The sequence below is a fragment of the Neovison vison genome, chromosome 7 (genome assembly GCF_020171115.1).
Source record: "Neovison vison isolate M4711 chromosome 7, ASM_NN_V1, whole genome shotgun sequence".
Lineage (NCBI taxonomy): Eukaryota > Metazoa > Chordata > Mammalia > Carnivora > Mustelidae > Neogale > Neogale vison.
This window is the reverse complement of record NC_058097.1, coordinates 118,254,350-118,276,880: the sequence shown is the minus strand read 5'-3', so window position 1 is coordinate 118,276,880 and position 22,531 is coordinate 118,254,350. Positions and strand designations below refer to the sequence as shown.

At 36.5% G+C, this 22,531-nt stretch overlaps 1 protein-coding gene across 2 annotated transcripts in view; it reads left to right on the top strand.

Annotated features, from left to right (window-relative positions):
- The first annotated feature begins 13,782 nt into the window (after positions 1-13,782).
- Positions 13,783-22,531, top strand: part of ARHGAP32 (Rho GTPase activating protein 32) — a 201,368-nt gene continuing 192,619 nt past the window's right edge. For both annotated transcript variants that reach the window (XM_044258195.1, XM_044258194.1), the window contains exon 1: positions 13,783-14,012. In XM_044258195.1, the coding sequence (XP_044114130.1) occupies positions 13,897-14,012 (116 nt within the window). In that variant the 5' untranslated portion in view covers positions 13,783-13,896. The remainder of the gene's footprint in view (positions 14,013-22,531) is intronic.

Here is a 22,531-nt window from a genome sequence, read left to right as displayed (position 1 = left end):
TGGCCTGTTAAGTAAGTAGAATCAACTGAAGAATTTCAAATGCATATTCTAGGTTCTGGCCTCTGGAAATCCAGTGTCTTTGTGGGTTTGGGAGAATCTGTACTTTTTTTTTAAGCTACTCCTGTGATTCTGATGTCTGGTCAAGTTTATGGGTCAGCCATAGTTTGTATAATTCTCTGATGTTGATTTTAAAACATTTTTATACAGTTTTTGCTATACTGTAATGTATGTGTTTCTGGAAAATCTTGTGCTTTTACAAATCATGTACTAAAAAGGTCTGATTAAAAACAGAGTTGTACAAATCGCTCAGAAACTCTACAGCTCTGTATCTAGAGCACTAGTAAAATCAACAATCCTAATAATAACAGCGCAGTTAAAAAGACAATCTCAAATTGCTAGTAAGGAAATATTACATTAAATATAGGATTTTATCTTAGAAAAAAAGGTGATGGTTACCATAATGGCAAGGGGTCATGAAGCATTGAAGCTGCTGAATTACAGAGACAAGGGCAAAGTATGCAAAAACCAGGAAGTAGCATGCAAAAGCCCTACAGACACAGTGTGGGACCAAGTTGAGAACAGCATCAGAGTGGTGTGAATGGGCATTATGTACAGTCCAATGAACCCCTGCATTTTACTGCGTCCACCATATGGTTGTGAACTTCCTGTTACACTGCATGTATCTGACTGAAAGCATTAATGTGTGGGGGAAAAAATATTACATATAACCTGAGTGTGACCTGATCCGTGTTACAGAAATGTGTTCCTAGCAGAAGAGATCATATTTAATGATCATTTGGGGAAACTGTGTAGTGATCATATCTGGAGTCGGTCTCCCAGCTCTATCTACCCTTGTGTCCTGGGGCAAATCACTTATCCTTTTAATGCCTATTTCTCTTCTATTTTAAAAAGTATTTTGCAGTTTTTTTTTTTTAAAGATTTTATTTATTTATTTGAGAGAGAGAGAGTGTGAGAGAGAGCATGAGCGAGGAGAAGGTCAGAGAGCGAAGCAGACTCCCCATGGAGCTGGGAGCCTGATGTGGGACTTGATCCCGGGACTCCAGGATCACGCCCTGAGCCGAAGGCAGTCGTCCAACCAACTGCGCCACCCAGGCGTCCCTTAAAAAGTATTTTGAAAGTGTTTTTCAAAATATTGTAGGACAGCAGACAGGAGAATGCTTTGGACTGGAGAATAATTTGAAAATTTTTTGGTGGAGGAGATATTTTAGCTGTTCCTTCACAAATAACCTAAGAGATAAATACCACTTATAGATTATGTGATCTTGGGCAAGCCTCAGTTCCCTTAAATGGAATATAGGGGATAGTGTTGTTTTCTTGATCACACTACTCGGTTTTTGTGGGTATCAGAATTAAAATGAGATACTTTCTGAAAGTTTACTATACAATTAATTGTAAGGTAGGAAAAGGAAACACAAGTTTCCTTTTTTTTTTTTTTTTTTTTAAGATTTTATGTATTTGTTAGAGAGAGAGTGAGTGAGTGCACAAGCAGGGTAGTGGCAGGCAGAGGGAGAGGAGGAAGCAGACTCCCCGTTGAACAGGGAGCCCAATGTGGGACTCAATCCTGGAACCCTGGGATCATGACCTGAGCTGAAGGCAGATGCTTAGCTGACCGAGCCACCTGGGTGTCCTAGAAACACGAATTTCTACAGTTTAGTTGACTTTCTGACTTCAGATGAGGTAGTCTTTAAGATTTTGTCCAACTTTGAAAGTAGTTGAATTTCTCACATTTTTGTAAGTGCTAATCGTTTTAAGTTCTGTGTGTTCTTTGACACAGATATTTCTCCGGTCCTTTATTTTTTTCAGCATTAAGTAACCATTGGCCAAATTCTCCTTTACTGTTAATAGACATTACACCAAATACTCAGACAAATGTTCCTGATTTCAGAGATTATAGCCTAACAGGAATATCAATCAACCTAAAAATTACCGCCCCCCCCAATATTGATTCACATCTAGTGTCTGCACAGTTGAGAATTCTGACACCTTGATGTTATTTCCAGAATGTTTTGAATAATTTTCTGATGTCCCCAGATAACCTGGTTAATGTTTTGTGTCATCTGTGAAATTTTTTTTTTTTAAAGATTTTATTTATTTATTTGACAGAGAGAAATCACAAGTAGGCAGAGAGGCAGGCAGAGAGAGAGAGAGGGAAGCAGGCTCCCTGCTGAGCAGAGAGCCCGATGCGGGACTCGATCCCAGGACTCTGAGATCATGACCTGAGCCGAAGGCAGCGGCTTAACCCACTGAGCCACCCAGGCGCCCCCATCTGTGAAATTTTTAAAAAATTTTATTTATTTGAGAAAGAGTGGAGGAGCCTGAGCAGAGGCAGTGGCAGAAGGAGAGAAAGTAGCAGACTCCCCACTGAGCAGGGAGCCTGATTCAGGGCTTGATCCCAGGACCCTGTGATCATGATCTGAATCGAAAGCAGATGCTTGATTGACTGAGCCACCCAGGCGCACCTCATCTGTGAATTTATAAGGAGTTACAAGTTTATTTTTTGCCCTACTCCTTATTACCTTCGCATTTTGCCCTTAGCTAACCAGAGACTCCATTTCATCTAGCTCTTCCTCCCCATCCCTGCTTAAAACTAACTTCTTTTGTGTTGCCAATTTCAATGAAATTATGTTCTAAATAAAATAATTTTCAACTTAAGGTTTGAATACTGAACAAGCTTGATACTCTCAAAGATAATTTGCTTTTAAATTGTTGTTAATCAAAATAAATCTCTAAACAGGTTATGAGTCAGTTTTGTTAACGAATGTGTGCATTTTTTTGAATTGTTTGGGGATAGAAAAAAAAGGATTGGAAATTTCTGTTTTAGCCACACTTGAAGGAACATCCTTAGTTTTTTCCTTGTAAAACAATGCCGTGACCATATTTTCTTGTTGCCTACTCATTTCCTGTAATATGTTACACCTGTGTTTATTATTAAGCTCTTTAATATTAGAACTGCTATGTAGTTATGGGAAAGTTATAATGAATTAAATTCTCAGTGCTTTTTCTTTTAAAAGTTTAGTTCCCTAAAATCTGTGTTTTTGATGTAAGATTCCCACCCTTCCCTTGGCTTAATTTCTTTTTGTCATTTGCTTTGAAATATGTCAGAATGCTTTAAAAATAGTAAACTGCTGTACTAGTCTAAGGTGGCATTTTTATTGTGCTTTTATCTGTTTTATATTTGAAAAGTGACAGAGTGGATGGTGATCCTTGCCTGCTTTGATGCTGGCAGAAAAACCAGTGCATGATGAATTGTCTTCCATTTGTTCACTTAAGAACTCCTTGTTAGTGTGTGGATATAGTTGATAGTTGTAGAATCTTTTCCTATTTTAACTGTTCTTTGGCTTGTAGATTTTGATACACTGGCCAAATAGTAACAATGTTTTCTCGGATGGATGGAGAGGAGACGGTCTAATTCTTGGCAAACTCTGTTACTTGGTACTGACACATTGGATTCACAAGCTCATAAAGATGTTTATTCCCCTGTATGTGAATCGGTGTTTTCTAAGATATGCAGCCCATTACATAGGTGAATCTTTGGCCTCTTGATTCCTACTAATCTTTCGTTTTCAAATGTTTAAGAGTTTGTAAATTAAGTTTAGTGTACTAGATTTTGGTGTATTTCTCTATTTTAGCTTTATTCATCTAGTTGATAGTTTATTCCAGGATCTCCGTTGTTTCTAATACCTGCCCAGATAGGAGCCCTCATAGTTACTGTTCTTTCCGTTTAAGATATTCCATAGTTCATACAGCTTTTATGTTGCCCTTCTAAAATGATAGGGACTGAGTAGTGGCAAACATGCTGGGTTGAGTTTTAGTACTAGTCGTAGATTGTCCAGATGTGTGCAGATACTGCCGATGGACTTAGTAGATCATGTAGGGGATATAGTAATGTCCTGGATGCAGTACAGGATGCAAGAGCCCATGTAGGTTAGAAGTCAGAACAACACTTGAAACCTCTAAATGTGCGTTGCCTCATACAGCTGTCCCACTCATACCTTTTTAAGTCATTGCAAGAATATTTTCTCTATGGCCCTTTGGGTACTTTTTTTTTTTTGTATTTATAATATTTTTACCTTTTTTTTTTTTTTGTTCATTTGATTAGTATTTATTTTAGAAGCCTGGTTGTTGAGGCAGAAAGTATCATTAAAAGATTTTATTTATTTATTTGAGAAAGAGAGTGAGAGAGAACATGAGAGGGGAGAAGGTCAGAGGGAGAAGCAGACTCCCCGCAGAGCTGGGAGCCCGATGCGGGATTCGATCTCGGGACTCCAGGATCATGGCCTGAGCTGAAAGCAGTGGCTTAACCAGCTGAGCCACCCAGGTGCCCCTCATTCCATATAGCTTTTAAGAATTAATGCCTGTGGGGCACCTGGGATCAAGCCCCACATCGAGCTCTCTGCTCAGCAGGGAGCCTGCTTCCCCCTCTCTCTCTTTGCCTGCCTCACTGCCTACTTGTGATCTCTGTCAAATAAATAAATGAAATCTTCAAAAAAAAAAAAAATTAATGCCTGTAGAGACGCCTCAGTGGCTGTGGGTTAAGCATCTGCCTTTGGCTTAGGTTGTGATCTTAGTTCTGGGATTGAGCCCTAAATCAGGCTCTCTGCTCAGCAGGGAGTCTGCCTCTCCCTTTCCCTCTGCCTCTCCTCCTGCTAGTGCTCACCCATGCACCAACGCTCTCTTTCTCTCTCTCAAATAAATAAATAAATAAAATCTTAAAAAAAAAAAAAAAACTATTATTGCCTGTAAAGGAAATATGAGAGCTAGAGGAGCCTGTAGAACCAGACTGAGTGTTAGAGAATATACAGGATTTGGTTTCTTCAACAATAGCATGACAAAAATAAAGGAGGAGAGGGAACCTTAAAATCACAAGGGACTTAAGAGACTTATTAACTGTAATACCACTGTGTGTGGACTTTGTGATTCAAACAAACCAACTGTTAGAAAAAAAGTCCATGAGAAATGGAAAGCCTGGGTGCATTGACTACATATTTATGATACTAAGGCATTATTGGTTAATTACCTAAGGTGAAAGTGAGATCATGATATTTTAGTAATTTAAAAGAGTCATTATCTCATGAAAATGTTTATTCTCCTAAAGAAGTTCAACATTTTTTAGTAGATCCAGAACATGGATTCATGAAATGTCTTTCTTCTATTATACCTTCTGTTTTGTTTGTTTGTTTGTTTGTTTTTAGCACTATTTACAAATGTTGTGGTACATAGATAGTTTATATATCTGATTTCATCTGATCACTTCAATTGCAGTATAATTGGGCATGGTTATTCTGATCAGATGAGGAAACTGAACTTAAGAGATCTCGAGCAAATCGCTGGAGTTTACATAGGTAATAAGTGGCACAGAGGAATTTGAGTCATCTTAACTTCATTAAATTAAAAGAAAAAATCCAACATTATTTCCTAAATGGAAACCATCGATACTCAGAAATAGTACTGTTGTTTTCAAGTTGCTTTGTATATTTAACTTGAATACTACTTAAAATGGTGAAACAGTATCTTAAAAAATTACAAGTCAATATATAACAAGTTAGTTCAGTTCTTAAGCATGCTTAATTTACCACAAGGACGTAGTGATATAATTTGAAGATTCTGAATTAACACTTAAGAAATAACTTTATTATTTTGAAGTACTTTTTCAGAGATTATAAAATATACTTTGCATTTACTACATCTTTTGAAAATACCACATGAAAAGCACCACAGATGATAATATTAATGTCTGGCTTTAGCCAAATAAGAAATAGGCAGATATTCAGTTCCAAATTAATGTGTCATTCATACTTAAATATAAATCTGTGTATCTTTTAAAGAGCTATCTCCATTAACTTTTTACTTCTCTATTATAGTTTACTCATGAAAAGATTTACATTATTATTATTTTTGTAATTAATAAAATTTACCAGAACAAATTTCTATAACAGTGGGTAATGGGAAAAAATACCTGTTTGCTGAAATAAAGCTAAATGAGCAGATAAGAACTTAATTCTCCTTGCTAAGAAAATAAAATTAAAAAATTATTGATACCAGGAGTAGAAGTACACTTACTTGGAGATACATCAGAATAATATGCCTCAGATTCACATTTACTAGTATAGGTTTAGCTTCTGTTATTTGAGGACAGGCTGATTGTGCTTTGAGAAAAATACTTGGAATTTTATAAGTAGTTGGATGTTCTCTAAGACATGAAGGAATTTGCTGTTGGCTCCCACTGTGACTCTTGCCACCCTTGTCAGCTGATAGTAAGGGAGCGAGTGGTATGAAATAGGTAGCAGGCTGTCAAAATTTAGTTGAGTTGCAAATCAACATGCACTAGAGTGAGCCATCCAGGTAAGGATACTACTAGGTAAAAGCATTTGATTTATTGACATTTTTTCTAGTATATTGTGGGAGAGACTCCACTAAATTACGGTATGCCATACCCTGAACTTTTTAAAAAAAGATTTGATTGATTGATTGATTTATAACAGAGCAGAGGGAGGGTCAGAGAGAGAGGGAGAGAGAGAATCCCAAGTAGAATCCATACTGATCACGAGTCTTGATGTGGGCTTGATCCCATAACCCCAAGATCACAACCTGAGCCTAAATCAAGAGTTGGGCCATTAACTGACTGAGCCACCCAGGCCCCCTACCCGAGCTTTTCAGGCATGCAGACTTAGTACAGCTGTTTTTTTTTGTTTGTTTGTTTGTTTGTTTTGTTTTGTTTTTGATTTTTTTCTTTTTGCTTAGCCCTAATTTAATTTTTTTCGCCTAGTGATTTCATCCTGTTCTCTCCCAGACCTTCTACTAAGATAGAGTTTACTTGAATCACTTGCTTTCTCCCCTGATTATCACTCATTAAATTTACATTTGACATTTTTCTTTGCAACATCATTAACATTAGGAAGCAGTCTGGTTACAGGAATTACTAGAAGTACTGTACATAAATTTCAGTTTTTGCCAAGACTATAGTTTTCTAAGGCCCTGAACTTGTAAAAGGAATGTAAAGCCTTTTTATTCTCTGTACCTCACTGCTTATGACATTATCAGTGAGAATTCTAGCTCAGAAAATAATTTCTTTAATTCAGCATTATATTATAGAATATAGAATCTTTATTGTCTCTATAAAGCCTTTTACCGGATCAGTTGTAGCATAATTAGTTCTTGATTTTTGACACTATGCTTTTACTGACTACTTTTTTAGCATTGTTTTCATTTAACCATTACTTACAGATGTTGTATGTTAGTGGCCTTAAACTTATTGCCAGAAGAATTATGACATTTCAGAGTTTAACTTTGTTAACAACAGTATAGTTTTATTTTATCTGTAGATTGAAACACTATTTTAAGGAGTGTCTCAGACCAGTGAGGTTATCTCGAGATCTCTGGATTGTGATGAAGCAAGTGTTTTTGTTTTGTTTATTTACAGAGTCTACTAATGGAATGCTCATGCTGAGACAACTTGCCTGTTCTATGTGCCCGTGGCTTGGTAGTTGTAAGAATTGTTCTATTCAGTCTCTGACGAATTTCATTTGGAAGAATATGTTAATGCAGATACCATGTTCTTTTTCCCTTGTGCAAGAGCACCTTGAACTCTTGAGTTTTGGAACAAAGTATTCTTGGGTTAGATTTTATGAACTTTTGAAAGGGAAACAGTGAAACAAGGTGATGTGGTATATGAATTTGACAGTAAGCAGATGTTGTCTTTGCCCTTACAGTAGAGGCATTAGGTTTCTTTATTAACGAGGTGCAAATTCCATAGATTTGGTTCTTCTTTGAGGAGGGATTAAATTCACACTGTAGAGGAGGAATTAAATTTATATTAATTCCTATTGCAGATTTACATCATGATTCTGAGATTCCGATATATAAAGAACTTCTGTTTCCTTGTTCAGCCCACATAATTCTCCTTTGCTATTTTACTTGTTCCTATTCATCATCATTTTAGATTTGCCTTGGTGTGTGCAAGAAGATTGCCTTATTTATGCATACTGACTTTATTTATTTTTGAACTTACATTCCCTAAGCTTGGCAATTATATTTTTCTGTTGTTCACTTGTATGTATTTATTCAATAAGCATTTATTGTTGATGTCTATGTTATATGAGATGGCAGAAATAAGCATTCAGCTATGCAAGAGAAAAACTTTGGAAGGGATCTTTTAACTTATGAGTTAATTTGTTTAGAACTAAAAAATTAAATTGATAACACATTTTATGTTAGAAATTAAAAACATTATAGATAAATTAAAGAAGAAAGTAAAAATTACTCAGTGTTTTTGTTATATGATCTCCTATGTGTTTTTTATACACACACACACACACACACACACACACACTATTTTTCTTATAATAATGGAATCTAATCTATATAGTGTTTCTGATTTTTTTTTTTTTTTTCAGTTATTGATACCAGACAGACTATAGCACTATGGTTAAAAATTGTGTTGAAGAAGTCTGATTCAGTAGACTGAATTTCAGTATTTTCTTCAATCAGTATTTACATGGGATGAAGATTCTAGAATGTGTAACAATTGATGGTAGTTACTGATTCAGTGAAAACATAGCCTGAGATGATATATTGTTGAAGGCAGTATTCTACATTATAATAAATATTAACACATTTTAAAACTTGAATACCAGAAATTATGCTTTTAATCTTTGCTTGGTTGACTAAGTATATATAATTTTATTTTATTTTATTATATATTTTTAAGATTTTATTTATTTATTTGACAGGCAGAGATTACAAGTAGGCAGAGAGGCAGGCAGAGAGAGAGAGGAGGAAGCAGGCTCCCCACCGAGCAGAGAGCCCGACATGGGGCTCGATCCCAGGACCCTGGGATCATGACCTGAGCCGAAGGCAGAGGCTTTAACCCACTGAGCCACCCAGGTGCCCCAGGATATATAATTTTAAAACAATAGTTGATTTTAGTTAAATTTTGAGTGAGTTTGTGCATATTTTTGAGAAATTTCCACTAAAAATCACTCATTAAGGAGATTGGAAATGTCATGGTAAATTGTCTTATGATCTAATTTTATATGTATTTGTAATCCTTATGTTAATGTATTAAGGGGAGTATATGAGCTTTTGGTTCTGATTTTTGATTTTCCATCCACATTTATGAAAGGGATTCAAATAAGTAGAATATTATCTACTTGAGACTTGTTTCCTTTTAGTTGAGACTTTTCCTTTTATTTATTAGATTACTACTCTTTTAAAATAGTGGTAAAAATTACAAAGTGATATGACTGAAGAAAGCCAAATATTAAAGATAAAATATCTTGTTTCTCGGTTTTTATATAATTATAACAATAAAAACATTCCAAGGTGTCAGTGATGATGAGGATGATGGCTGTCATTTATAGAGGATCTTTACTGTGCAGTATGGTAGTTTCATTATGCATTATTTCTGATCCACACACGAACCGTACAAGGTTCTTATTATTCCTCTTCTAGAGATTACCAAACTGAGACTTAATTTAAGCTACTTAGCTCAAACCACACTTTCTCTAAAACATAGTTGAGATTTGAGCCAATGTCTATCTGATTTCAAAATATTTCCATTTCTATTGAAATTTGTTTTCCAGTTTCATGACACAGCTTTTTGAAATACCAACATATTCTTTATTTTTTTATCTTATTTTTTTTAAGGTTTTGTTTATTTATTTGGCAGAGAGAGATCACAAGTAGGCAGAGAGACAGGCAGAGAAAGGGGGGGATGCTGAGCAGAGAGCCTGATGTGGGGCTCGATCCCAGGACCCTGAGATCGTGACCTGGGTTGAAGGCATAGGCTTAACCCACTGAGCCACCCAGGTGCCCCGAAATACAACATATTTTTAAAATGCATATATTGTTGCGATAGGGGAGATACATTATTAAGATATCCAATTTTTTGAAATTTTATTTAGCTCTTTTGAAGAGTTATTCTGAGTTAGATCTCTTTGAATATATATTTCTAAAGAGGCAAATCTGTTCTAACATGATACATTCCATTTTCTAGCCAAATAGGCTTTTTTTTTTGGTGTTTTAAGTGACATAGAGGATCATGTTAAGTGAATTGTATATCTTAGATATTTTAATGAAATAATTTATCAGGAAACAAATACATTTATTATACTTAGATAAATTTTAATGAAATAAAGTATGCATAATTGTTTGCCCTTTAGATATATTGGTAAACTGAAGTAGATGTCTATGGGTGATGATCCAGAACCCAGGAGTATTCTGTAGTAAAAAAGAAAATAGTTATTCTCTTGAAGTTAGTCATTGCAATGTAAGAATCCTACAAACAATCTACTGCTGGTTAGACAAACAATTCAAAAAATTTTAAAAAAGTTTTATTTATTTAGAGAGTGTGCACAAATGGGGGGAGGGGCAGTGGGAAAGGGAGAGAGAGGATCTCAGATAGATTCCACTCTGAGCAGGGAGCCCAACTCCGGGCTTGATCCCATAACCCTGAAAACGAGCTGAGCTGAAATCAGGAGTTGGCTGCTCAACTGACTGAGTCACCCAGGCACCCCAGTTAGAAAAACAATTTAAAGATACAACTAATCTGGAATTGAGAATAAATACATAGTATAATAATGATTAATGATGGGTAACATTTATATATTATATATGGTGCTTTTTATGTTGGAAGAAAATCTTTAGTTATTGAAAATATTGGAGGAGGAATTGTGCTTAACTTTTCTTTCTAATGTAATTATTTATATGTATTATATATATATATATATACACAGATATATATGCTCCTAGACATATGCTCCTCACATTGAGAATACAAAATTTTCTGAAGAGTCTGTTTTGTATATCTGTATTTAAAGGTATTCATTTTTTTTTTTTTAAGATTTTATTTATTTGACAGAGGAGAGTACAAGCAGGGGAAGCAGCGGGGAGAGGGAGAAGCAGGCTCCTGCTGAGCAAAGAGCCTGATGTGGGGCTTGATCCCAGGACCCTGAGATCATGACCTGAGCTGAAGGCAGATGCTTAACGCAATAAGCCACCCAGGCACCCTGGTGTATCTGTATCTATTTAGAGTCACAGTTGTGACGCATTCTGTGACCAAAGGTTGGTGCCCAGTTCAGGAGATTTTATTGAGCCTTTGCTATGTTTTGAACAGAATTGATAAAAAGAATTCTAATTTAAAGTGTGGGAAAAGGAGCACTGAAATGGGAGTATCAGGACCTCAGTTCTCTTGCTGCTCTGCTACTGCTTTGTTTTGTGATCCCTGTGTGCACCCTTTCTTTGTAGTCCACCCAGATGTGTGGAGGGTGCTGTGTAGAAGTGAACGCAGGTCGTCAGTACACAACAGAATTACGAGATGAGAGCGGGTCAGTCTGGTGAGCTAAATGTAGATCATATTGAAAGCCACATATTTTCCTCACAGAAATAATATTTTACATGGTGGTTAGATTTTAGGTAGATTTTAAAAAAGTACTTTAAATACAAACTTTACAAAGTGAATAACCCTGGACAAATCATTATGCTAACTTCAATTGCTTTACCTGTAATATGAGGATTATAATAGCTCCTATGTATGAGAATTACATAATAAATTATAATTAATTTTGTAAGGCCCACAATGTCTGGCAATTAAGTACTTAGGGTATGTTTGCTATTATTATTACTACTGCTACTAGGAAAATAAGCCACTTTAAAAATATTTCTCTTGAAAAAAATGCACCTAACTCTTAAACTGTTGTGAAAATTCCTCTTCCTCTTGCTGTGGTGGACTTAGGAACTTTCCTATCCCTTGTCTTCCTTACCTCTTGGTCAGTAGATGATGAAGACTCATTTGTTTCTAAACTCTCCATGATGGCTTCTGTGGTTTAGATCAGAGACTTGTGCCCCACAAAAGTTTGTTGGAGAAGTGAAGCCTGGTCAGGTTTTAAGCCAACCGGGGGAAAAAGGAGTTAAAGCAGTTGTGGTCTTCAGGAATTCATTCTCATTTTTTGGTAGCCCCTGTGATTGACTCCACTGTGTGCCTTAAGACATGCTCCCTGCTGTTCACTGCCTCAGTTAGCACTGAAGAAGGGAATAGAACATGTTGATTTTGAAGTTAAAAACTGTTTTTGAACTGATAGAGTCAAAACTGTGAGACCTGTGGAAGGTCTTGGTGCACGGGTCAGATTGGCGGGATCAAAGGCTGTCACTGCAGCAGGGGTGTCTGGGGAGGACAGTTCTGCAGTGGCCCCAGGACTAGAAAAGGTGATTTCCTGAGTGAGCTTTGTTGGTCAGACTGTCCTCAGGAGTCTCTGTAAAAGTTCACGTTTTCATGTTTGAAAGGAGTTGAGGAGGTGAGGCAATCAATGACCGTAATGAAGGAGCAAAAAAAGTAGTTAAAAGGAAAGGTACATAGGATTCATGAAACACATTAAAGGGGTTAGATTTGTTTAGGAGGAAAAAAAGACCTAAATACTTAAAATAGCACTTAAAAATCTGATTCTTTGCTAGGGGAATATAAAAGTTATTTTGTGAGGGTGGTGTGTGCATGAGACAGTGAAAACCTGTCTCCCTCGCGGTCGTGTGCGGTCGTCTTCACTCGCCACGTTTTGCCCTTGGAGATGGCAGCTGTCACGGTGCTGCCCTGTGTATATTCTGCACACGTAGTCCTGTGTGTTTCTCCTTCCTCCTCTTTGCAAATGGGAATGGGAGCATTTCATATATCCTATGGTACACCTTTACCTCTTTCTTCTTTGCCTTAATAGTGTGCCTTAGGGTTTGTGTCCTGTCATGACCAGTAGGGCTGCCTTGTGTTTCTCGTTCCCCCATCTGTACAGCCTTCCATTCTGTGGAGAGTCCATAATTCGATTATCCAGTTTTCTGTTAAATGAGCAAGTTAGGTGGTTTTTGCTCTTCTATTTTGCTGTTATAAATCTTACTGCCCTGAATATTTCTGTTCATTCCTTATTTCCACCTGTGAAAATAAAGTGGTTTCCTAGAAGGGGAATTGCTGGGCAAAAAGATGAGTAGCTGACACGTAAGGGGTTGGTACCAACGTGGCTGTTTCCTGAGGAACAGCTGTGTCATTGCCCGTGTTACAGATGCTATACTTTTCCCTCATTTCCCAGCAGGTCATTTTATGGCTACCATGGGCGTCTGCAGTTTAAATGATGTGTAAAAATGTTGCATGCTTTTGTTTAATGTAATCTTCCAGGCCCTTAACCTTAGAGTGGATACGTATGTATGTATGTATGTATGTACTTACCTATCTTTAAAAGGTCACAGACAAGCCTGGCGGCTCTTAGGTCGCATTTTGGATACCTGAGCAAGGTGTCTCTGGCAGTTATTACTGCGGGGAAGGAAAGATGGGTGTAGTATTAGAAGGCATGAAGTCGGGCAGGTCCCTGCAGCATGCTTTTCTTTGCTCTGAATTGTGATCCTCCTCAACTGAGAGGTCTGTAACTGTGCCTCCCTCTCGTGGTGGTTGGCCCAGGAGACTTTTACATATAGCGTTAGTCTTTCCAGTTTTCTGTTTACCTTTCTGAATTCTGAAAGAGCAAAATAAGAAAATCCTGCACTTTGAAAATGTGTTTTTAACTTAGTAACTGGAGACTTGTATAGAGAAAAATTGTTATTAAATCAATAATTAGTGAAAAATCACCCTGATTTGGGTTCTGAGTTTGATTATGTAGGTCACAGACCCTGAGGCAGTGGGAGGGGCCTGGGTGTCCCAGGTGTAGAGCAGTCAGAGGCAGTGAGTGTGCTCTGTGTGATTTCCTGTCTTTACCCCCACTGTAATTAAAATAGCACGTAATCGACTGTGGCCCGGCATGATCACATATCACTGTGTAGCAGCCACACATAAACAGAGCTGAACACCTCAAACGCTGGTGGTGGTCTTGATCCCATGCCTTGAGGTTTACATTGTTCGACTACAGGATGGAGACTGAAAGTGAGAGTAGCGTTTCAGGAGATGATAGTGTCTTTTGGTTGGATTCCGAAGTTTTAACCGAGACGCCTGGCAGTGAAGAGGGAGAGAGGGAAGACAACTTCAGGTAATTACGGAATTCACAGCTCTCCCTTCTCACCTTTGTTTCTCCGTCCACTCCCTCTACCACGGCACTCCTTTCCCATCTTCTCTATTTTAAATCTCTTTTCCGGTAAGATTGTCTTTTCTCTGGGCGGAAGCTTTGGAGCTGAAAAGAACAGGTTTCTATTTGTACATAGCACTCTTCATTCCACAACATGCTCTGAGCTTATAAAATGCATTTTAAATGACTTGTTAGAACACCAGGAAGAGAAGGTGTTAGACAGGTTTTGTAGTAGCATTTCAGGAATTTCAAGTAGAGACTCATAATGAATGAACTACCTACCACTCCTTCCTGTGTCTGATTTGTACCTAATAGATATGATCTGAATTTGAATGTAGTACGTTTTTCTTCCTTTTTCCTTTTCTTTTTTTTTTCAATGTTTGTGTATATATGCCCCTACATGCATGGATGCTTTTGTTGTCTTATTCATGTGTATGAAACATTTTGACTATAAGTACAAATTAATTATTTCATGGCTTTGATCCCTATACTTATCTCTGACCTTATATCTCACTCTCCTTCCCCTCTTGGGAATCTTTCTTGGCTTTGAATTTCTACTTGTAACTTCATAACTGAAGTTTTTAGGGAATGCCTCCTGATTGAGCAGATCTCAAAGTGTGGTAGTACTAGTGAAGAAAGAGGTCTTACTCTGCTTGTGGAAACAGTGCCATTGGTTTATTAATTCTGTTACAAATTTTAGGAGACTTTTTTTTTTTTCACACAGGGTTAGCAGATTCATTCTTTTAGAGTTATTAAATCATCTCTTGAAGAAGTTTGTTCTACATATTATCATTGACACCCACACGAGCAATTAAACATCTATTATATAATTTTACCTGGGAGTACTTGGGTAGGTGAACATACCATTATTTACATCAGATCTTATCTTTACGTTTAAAGTTCAAAAAGAGTCTCTCTCAAGTTAATATCTTTATCCACAGATTTGGTTTTTAAAGTCTAGGGTAAGGGTGCCTGGGTTGCTTAGTTGGTTGAGCTCCTGTCTCTTGATTTCGGCTTAGGTCATGATCTCAGGGTCCTGGGATTGAGGCAGGCTCAGTGCTCAGTGCGGAGTCTACTTGAGATTCTCTCTCTCATTCTTCCTCTGTTTCTCCCCCCGCTTGTGCTCCCGTGTACCCTCTCTCTCCAAAATAAGTAAGTAAAATTTAAAAAAATAAAAAAATAAAGTCTAAGATAAATGGCAGAAAGGATTGAATATAAGGAAGTCTTGGTAACCCACATTAAATTTGCCACTCCATGGTTAAAATGAATAAGAATGTTTTAAATTTCTAGAAAAGTTTAGTACAAAGTCTGAATATGTACTATTAGCATATGAAATTCTTTTTTTTTTTTTTGTATAAACTTTCTCATTCTTCCCATAATTTTATTTGGCCTTTCTTATTTGAGTAAGCTTCTCTCCCAAGATATGCTGATGTTGCATATATTCTTTATAATATGGTCAGTGTCTCATGGACAGTTAGGAAAAATAAAGTATTTATTTTGTTGGTATTAAACCTGTTTGACTTGGTGTTAAAATTATAAGAGTTATTTTGGGATATTAGTCAAAGGAAGAGACAACCTAGACTTTGTTGTTGCAATAGATTTGGTACTGTCATCCTTGATTTACTTGTTAGGCAGCAGGAGCCTGTCTGGATTTTCTTCTGACTTAAATAAAAAAAAAAAAAAATCTGTGCAAGATTGAGCTTTCTTTTCCTCAAGACTCTGTGATAGCATTTTCATCCTGAGAAACTGAACTCTATTGCTTGCACTGTTTTAGGAAACCATGACACACCATAGGGCATTGGTCCTTTTTATAGTGATCTTTCATATCTGAATATCATCAAGGCTCTCCCAGACCAAATGCATTTTTGAGGTTTGATTTTAAATTATTTGAAAGTGCAAGAAGAGATCTGGGTAAGGCCCATGTCATGTAGTGTTTCTCACCTGTAAGACCTGAGGAAATGCAGCCGCACAGTGCTTTGCCACATTCACAGCAGCGTTCCAGCTAAAATGCCTAACAGAAAGAATGCGTGTGTGGGTGTTGAAGGTGAAGGGTTGGATGGTAGGAGTTGTTGCCGTAACCTTCAGAGAACCAAATAGTAGACTCAGTGTTATGTATGAAAATTATTTTAGTAAAAGCAATTTGGTAATAAAGAAAATATACAAAGAGTCTTCATGTGTTTCTTTTAAAATCTGTGCTAATACACGTTAAATCGAACTATCATTCTTTATATTCTAGTTAATTTCATTTACACACGCACACCCCGCTAGGGCAAAAGATTGTGTACTGTTCTTTATCTCTCAGTGGTTTCTAATCTAGGTTTAAAATTGATTATTAGAAAAATAGCACTGTGTCATTTGAGACACCATGACTGATAAAGTCAGACCATACCTGTGGTGTAGGTTTGTGGAGTTTCCAGCTATCATCTGCTTTAGGAGGAAGCACTCACAGAGGGGCATTCATGTTTGTCCAGTAGGTTTTGGAATGGAGTTTATTTTTAGACTTGGTTGGGAGAAAGGATACTTTTTCTAACATTCTAGTATTGTGGAACATTGCCCAATTTCCTTCATAGCAATAGTTCAAACTTGTCTACCACTGAGTCACAAATCTCTCATTTTCTGATTTCTGATTTGTAGAGTGTAATTACTACCTATCATTATCACTGTTAAAATAGTTCTTTGATTAGAACATTTAGAGATTGTCATAGTCCTTAGAATAGAATAGTCCTTAAGGATCATGAAAAGAGCCCTTCTATAAGTAAGTAGGAGGAATATGAGGCAGAAGAAGAAAAGCAGAGATGTTTTAATTATTTTAAAAGGGCACCTGGGTGGCTCAGTCAGTTAAGCGGCTGTCTTTGGCTTAGGTCATGATCCCAGGGTCCTGGTTTCAAGTTCCTCATCGGGCTCCCTGCTCCTTGGGGATCCTGCTTCTCCCTCTGCCTCTCTCTCATGAATAAATAAATCTTAAAAAAAGTTTTAAAAATGAAAAATTTAACTTTGGAGTTGTTGTATGCAGTGTATTAAGCCAAATATATGTTATTTACAGTATGTCACTTATCAGTCCTATAGAGTAGGTAATATTTTTCCCATTTTCCAGATGAAGAAATTGTCACTTAGAAAGTCACCCATAGACAGACCAACATTGTAAACATATGGTAGAGCAAAATTTTGAAACCAGGTGTAATTGAATTTGAAAGTGAATGACTTTAGTGAAATATTTAGCTGCTAAATGTTATTCTCTGGTAAGTAATAACTTTTAAGAGCCTTTTAAGCTGACATCTTAGTTCTGAAATTTCTTCTTATAAAGGGATTTTGAGATGGCGATGTGTATATGATGAATAAAGAAGTGAACTAATGCATACAGTAAATGTGACCTTTCAGAGATTCAACCTCCAGACACGTAGCAATTATTACTAACTCATGGTCATGAAAGGTTCTGGTTCTTTGGCATTTAAGGTTAGAAATGTTTTTCATATAATCTGCTTGAATCTTTTCTAGTATTATTGACACATACATAGACTGGCAGGTGTGGCATATAGTTCAAAACCCAGATGATACAGTGAAAAATTGAACCACATCTTTAGAACTGTGTACTTTTATTTTAATTAATTAATTAATTTAGAGCATGAGCAGAGGGAGGGGCAGAGGGAGATGGAGAGAGGGAGAATTCCAAGCAGAGTCTACAGTGAGCACAGAGACCAAAGTTGGGCTTCATCCCACAACCTGGCGATCATGACCTGAGACAAAGCTAAGAGTCTCTTGCTCAGTGAACTGAGCCACTCAGGTGCCCCATAGAATTATGTACTTCTAGAATCAGTCTGTAGATGCCCAGATACCTCAATCAGATCTTTGCTTGCATCTCCATAATAATGTGATTTTAAGTGGGAAACTTCCAACTTCAGTTAAACTAGATGATTTGGTGAACATATTTTAAATTCTTTTAATGTTGCTATTGGTTTATAGCATCATAAAACTAATAATAGCTCATGTACTTGATTGGTTTGTTGGTTGCTTTATTAATTTTCTGCCTTATATGAAATGATACTGTGAGTTAGAACATACTGCAGCAGTCCAAATAGGTACATGAACTATTATTAGTTTTTTGAATATGAATATGGAATATGATATTATATTTCTTCTAGGTTCTTGCTTTTCTTTTAGATCTAGAATGATTTATTTTGATTGGCTAAATTTCTCTGGAAGCCCACAAAGCTATTTCACAATTCCCAGCTTTTAATACCGTGACTCTTCTTTTGTTGTCTTCAGAAATTATTGATTTGGGGATCCCCAGTCAGCTTTTTTTTTTTTTTTTTTTAAGTAGGCTCTTCACACCCAATGTGGAGTCCAACACAGAGCTTGAACTCACGATCCTGAGATCGAGACCTGAGTGAGATCAAGAGTCGGATGCTTAACCGACTGAGCCACCCAGGTGCCCCTCTACCATCCCAGTCAGTTTTTATGAGCCTGGAAGGATGGAGAGGTAGCATTAACAATTAACCAAAGACATATATTACCAGTATCCCAACCCAGGTCTATTTTATGGTCTATGGCTTTTCATAGGCATTTTACCCTTTAATAATCTGTTGTATATGATGTGAAAAAAGATGTGTATATGTAAAAAATGATATTCTGTAACACTGGATTTATGATCTAGATTATAAATTAGCCCTTAATATATTCTTTCAACATAAAATTTAATTTTTACCAAACATACTCTTACCAATGTCATAAGGATAATAAATTTATTTTGTGATCTGCGAAGTCTGATGTGAACATCACTTAATCTCAGAAAATTTTATGTGGTAGTGGAGTCAAGCTTCTAGGCTGTCTTTATAATCTGTGAAATAAATCTTGTCTTAACTATGAGGCATGCTGGTACAAGGCTTTCTTGGTATTTCAGTAATTAAATTCTTTGGGATGGAATCCAAGGTGAACCTTTCTTGTATTTATCTGTATGAGTTTTTTGATGTTTAAGAAGGGCCCTAGAGTACAGAAACTATATACAACTATATGAAAGTTCTGGCCATCAGGTTATTTAAGCACCTAAAAACCAATTTTTCGTTAACCTTTGTATTTAACTTAAACATTAAAACTCCCTTAAGCAGTCATTTGCACGTTTAAACTTAGTAAATGAAAATCTCTGAAATGTATAGAACTCTGTTTATAAATGTAATATAGTCAGTTCCCTTAAGAAGAAAAATTAAGTGACAGCCTAGCAAGATTAAAATCAGAACAAGCAAAACCTTTCTAGATATTTAATTTTAGAAGATCTGATATACTTTTACTTACCATTAATGATCAGCTTCCCTTTCCATGCTTATATTGCGATCTGTATTTTCTTTATTGTTTGAAAATCAAAAAATTTCTTCCACTTAGGTGTGCTGCTTTTTCCTACCATGGTTCTCTTTTCTTCTCTACCTCCCCACCTTTTAACACAAGATTGACAGAATACTTTTCCATCTTCTTGTCTTCAGTCCCTTTGGATACTCTTAAATTTACCAATATTTTACACTACCAGAAACCCTAGTTTTTTGCTAAGGTGTTTTAATTTTTTTTTGTCATTATTCAGATCTAATTAAATGTATCATTGCTTAGTGCCTACTGTTATTTCCTTCTTATCATCTTCCATCTTCATGTGTCTTTTCTGGCTCATTTGTTTCCTGGTGGATATTTTCTTGAGTACTTTGTTGACGTAAGTTCTGTAAGCCACATACTCTGACTTCTTGCATATGCTCATGCCATTTGCCCCTCTTTTCTTTCATAGGTAACTCATACTTTCTCTCTGAATGCTTGTAACAGTTTCTTTTTGTGCTCAGTTTACATGTGTTAAAAAAAATGGGTGAATTATTTTTTTAAAATCTAAATAATTGAATTAAAAAAATTTTTTTTAAGATTTTATTTATTTATTTGACAGGTAGGGATCACAAGTAGGCAGAGAAGCAGACAGAGAGAGTGGAATGGAAGCAGGCTCCCTGCTGAGCAGAGAGCTGGATGCGGGGCTTGATCCAGGACCCTGGGATCATGACCTGAGCTGAAGGCAGAGGCTTTAACCCACTGAGCCACCCAGGCGCCTCAAAGATTTTATTAATTTATTTGACAGAGAGAAAGATCACAATTAGGGAGAGAGGCAGGCAGAGAGAGAGGAGTAAGCAGGCTCCCTGCCCAACAGAGACCCCCATGCGGGACTCGATCCCAGGACTCTGAGATCATGACCTGAGCCGAAGGCAGAGGCTTAACCCACTGAGCCACCCAGGCGCCCCTACATGTGTTTTATCATCAGTTCTTCGGCTTAGAGCTCAGTGACTTTCATTCCTCAGACTCAGGCCTTCATGTTGAGACAGATTTTTTGTTACCTATTATTTATTTAATTGTTGCCTCTTTTCTGTTTTCAGTAATTGTCTTCTTGTGGAACCTATTTCTTGCATATGAAGTCTGCTTAATCTGTCCTTTACTCAATGTATATTTCTCTTTACATTTTTATTTTTTGGTTTGATGTATTTCTTGTTCTTTGGGCCACTAAAAAAAAATATTCAATCTTCCAAATTCAGTCTGAGTAGGGAAATAATTTTTAAGTGTTGTTTTTCGTGTATAGATATAGCATATACACTGGCATATGTAAATAATACATTCATGCTGTTGTGTTCTTTAGCTCTGTGACTTTATTCATTCAGTGTACATGTGCTGTTTGTTCTGACTGAACAGAATTTATGATTTTAACTTCTAAGCTAAATATCGGCCCTTCTTTGCCTCCTTCAGCTGTTTTCTTTAGTAGTCTCACGATGCGTAGAGCTTCTTGTGGGTGCAGACACCCACATTAGGAGCCCTAGTCCTTCTAATTGATGGTTTAATTTCTTTACAGAGTAATTTTACAGTTTTTATTAATCCCTTGGGGGCAGATATCTCTTTTGTTGTGGGGAGAAGTGGGAGTGTAACCTCCTTCAGTCTGTTTCTCTCTGGTTTACCAGTCAGTAGGAGCCCACTTGAATTTTGTCTTCCAAAAGATTATCAAGATCTCTGGCCTGCTGATTCCACCCATATCATTCTGTTAAGGATTTATTTCTTTTTATTTAGCTCTCAGAGACTTTTCAGAGATGTAGAGGTTGGTTTCTTAACATATGTGCAGTCTTGAATTGGAAGTCTCCTGGTACTTTTTTCCATGGCTTTTGAGAGGAAACCTCTGAAGAGAGCATTCAGTGAGGCCGAATCTTGGTGTCTGTTATCCAGTCTAGTGGGTCTCTAGAGACGTGAATGGCATGTTTCAGTGTATGGCATGTTTCAGTGTCTTCTGCAGGATATAAAGTGGAAACTTCCAGGAGAAAACAGTCTGCCAAATCTGGAGTGACTGAGATGTGTTAATGCATTTTCCTACCTGCAGAACAGCGCTAAAAATAGCGTTATCAGATAGTAACTAGTTAGAAGATGTGAAAAGGTGCCAATTTTAAGAACAAAAATAAAATACCCAGAAATAAACTTAGTGAGGAACTAAGATGTATTTGAAGAAAATATAAAGCATTACTGAAGGACATAAAAGAAGTTTGGGAGAAATGAAAAGATACACCTTGTTTATAGCTGGTAATAGTCGGTATCATCAAGCTGAAGACAGAGGCTTTAACCCACTGAGCCACCCATGCGCCCCAAGATGTGAATTTGTTATAAATTCATGTATAATAAGAATGCTTTTTAAAAAACCTAGACAAATTGATGAATAGGTTGATCTTGGTTAAATAACTTTACCAAGAAACTTTGGGAAGATGAAAAGAAGCAAGGGCTAATGCAACCAGATACTGTAATATAAAGTCTTTATAATTAAAATCTTGTGGTGCTGGTACTTGAAAAGAAGGCATAATGGGATATAATGGAAAGCCGAGAAATACACTCAAACACAGAGGAAGACTTAGATATGATAAAGATGGCTTCTCAAAAATGAATAGGGACAATGTGTGCTCTTCAGTAAGTCCTTTGGGGGAAACTGCATACACATCCGTAGGAAAAAAATATTGAAGTTCTGCCTCTTAGCAAGTATAAATTCCAAAATGATCAAAGATACAAGTGTATTAAATGAAATCATAAAAATTTTAAAAGAACACATGGGAAAATTAAAAAAAAAAATTAGGGGCCAGGGAAGGCTTTTAGAACTATAATTTAAGATGCAAAACCCATAAAGGAAAGAGTTACAAAATTTAACTACATGAAATATAAAACATGTGTATTATAAAAAATAAGCAAGGACAAATGACAACCTGGGAAAAATACTAGGAACTCATATTACAGATGAGGAACTAATCTCTTTAATATATAAAGAACTAAAAATAGGTAAGAAAAGACTCTCTCAATAGAAACATGGGCTAATGTATCAAAAGGATATTTTTCATCACTGAGAATTTGTCCTTCAGATATACATGCACATGTGTAGAAACAACATATTTATAAACTTACTCTAGCATTGCTTGTAATACTAAACAATTGGAAATAATTCAAGAATCTAT